This window comes from Papaver somniferum, chromosome 2, assembly GCF_003573695.1.
Source record: "Papaver somniferum cultivar HN1 chromosome 2, ASM357369v1, whole genome shotgun sequence".
Lineage (NCBI taxonomy): Eukaryota > Viridiplantae > Streptophyta > Magnoliopsida > Ranunculales > Papaveraceae > Papaver > Papaver somniferum.
Window position 1 is genome coordinate 79,249,005 of NC_039359.1, and position 1,601 is coordinate 79,250,605.

At 40.8% G+C, this 1,601-nt stretch overlaps 1 protein-coding gene across 1 annotated transcript; it reads right to left on the reverse strand.

The window, feature by feature from the left end:
• LOC113351455 (protein MAIN-LIKE 1-like) lies at positions 1-1,601 on the reverse strand. The gene is made up of 3 exons (XM_026595437.1): positions 1,107-1,601; positions 396-1,014; positions 1-242 (listed from the first exon to the last, which is right to left on the reverse strand). The coding sequence occupies exons 1-3, from the start codon at positions 1,599-1,601 to the stop codon at positions 1-3; spliced, it is 1,356 nt and encodes a 451-aa protein (XP_026451222.1).

The following is a 1,601-nucleotide window of genomic DNA, read 5'->3' on the forward strand; positions in this document are numbered from 1 at the left end:
CTAAATTTTAGAACGCTTAACACGACCTGCATTATCACCGGCATTACCTTCATCTCCCTCAATATTTCCTTCAGCAAGAGAGCTTGAAGAATCCTGAGATCTTTTGTTTTTCTTTGATGTTTTTTTCTTGGGCGGCTTCTTCGTCACTTTCTCCCGAAACTCAGCTGCATACTCTTCATTATCAACATTATCAATCATCTCCCTGTGCTTTTTTATCTTCTCAATTGGCACAGGTTGTCCAACTGTTATGCAATCAGTGCACCATTTGGACAAAATTTTGAAAACCTATTCACCTGTTTTTTTAATTGACAAAACATCAAATCGAGTTCACCTAAAAAATTGAATCGTAATATTAAAGGGACAAGTCATAACCATACGCACCAGTCTATCATAACCTGAGGGTTTTTCTTTGACGATACATTTGTAAAAGGCTTCTACCGAGGTCGTCTTTGCTATAAGTTTACGGATTACACGATGATGTGAATGCTCCCGGTACCACCCTATATAGCCTGGAGCACTTTCATCACCTCGGTTGACAGCTATCCCAGTGTTCACCAAGTGGCATAGCCTCTTATCCCAATGTTCAGTAATAAATGTTGTACCAGAGTAAACTACCTTGATGGTGTCCTGGTTAGACTCGCTATGCTCCACATCCAACTTGAACTTGCCATTTATGTGATGCCATGATACTGTTTGGCAATAACCATGTTGTTGCATCACCCTGGAGCCATTGTACATCACATAACCTGTGGGGTGCCACAACGGTCCAAAATAATGGGACAACTCGGAACGACCCGCCATATGTCCACTAGCTCGGTCTTCCTTGTAATGATCAAAGCATACCTCCGAGGCCTTAGTTGAGTCTAATTTCTCCCTCAAGCTAACCAACTGCTGCTCCTTTGTCCTTGAACGGTTCTTTGTGAACTTGTACTTTTTTCCTCTCGGTGTACCTTTCTCCCACTTTATGTTCACATCTTCCAATTTCAGACTAGGGTAGTGGTCATAGACCCATGTCTACATGGATATCAAACCAAGTATTAGAAATTAATTCTTAAATTAGAAAAAAAAATATAAGGATCAATGGATTAATAGAGTTGAGAAAATACCTGGAATAGACTCACGTTCCCGGAAATTTGGCTAGTTCTAAGCCTCGACGCCTTTCTTAACTCTGTCATCAAGAATGCAATGCATGTGGTGCCCCATGAGTAGTACGTGACCTTATTGAGAGGATGCAATAGTTGTAGAAGGTTGGCGTCTACTCGGTTGCCACTGGCATTGTGGAATATGACACATCCAAATACACACAAGAGATAGGCGGTGGCCGCGACATCTACTTCGGCATCACTTAACGGTCCTTTCTTTTCTTTCTCGGCAGTGCCTTTGAACATCTTGATCAACTGACTCATGTTAAACTGTCTATTTTTGTAAGAAAAACACTTGTTGAACCTAATGTCTGATGTCTCTTTATCCCAACCAAAACAGTTTTTACACAAATCATAAAGTTGTTCCCAGGTTAACTGCTTTGTGTACTCATACTTGATAGCTACACCATGATCATTGAGATTAAGAATCTGCTTCGCATCATCTGGAGTAATGGTCAT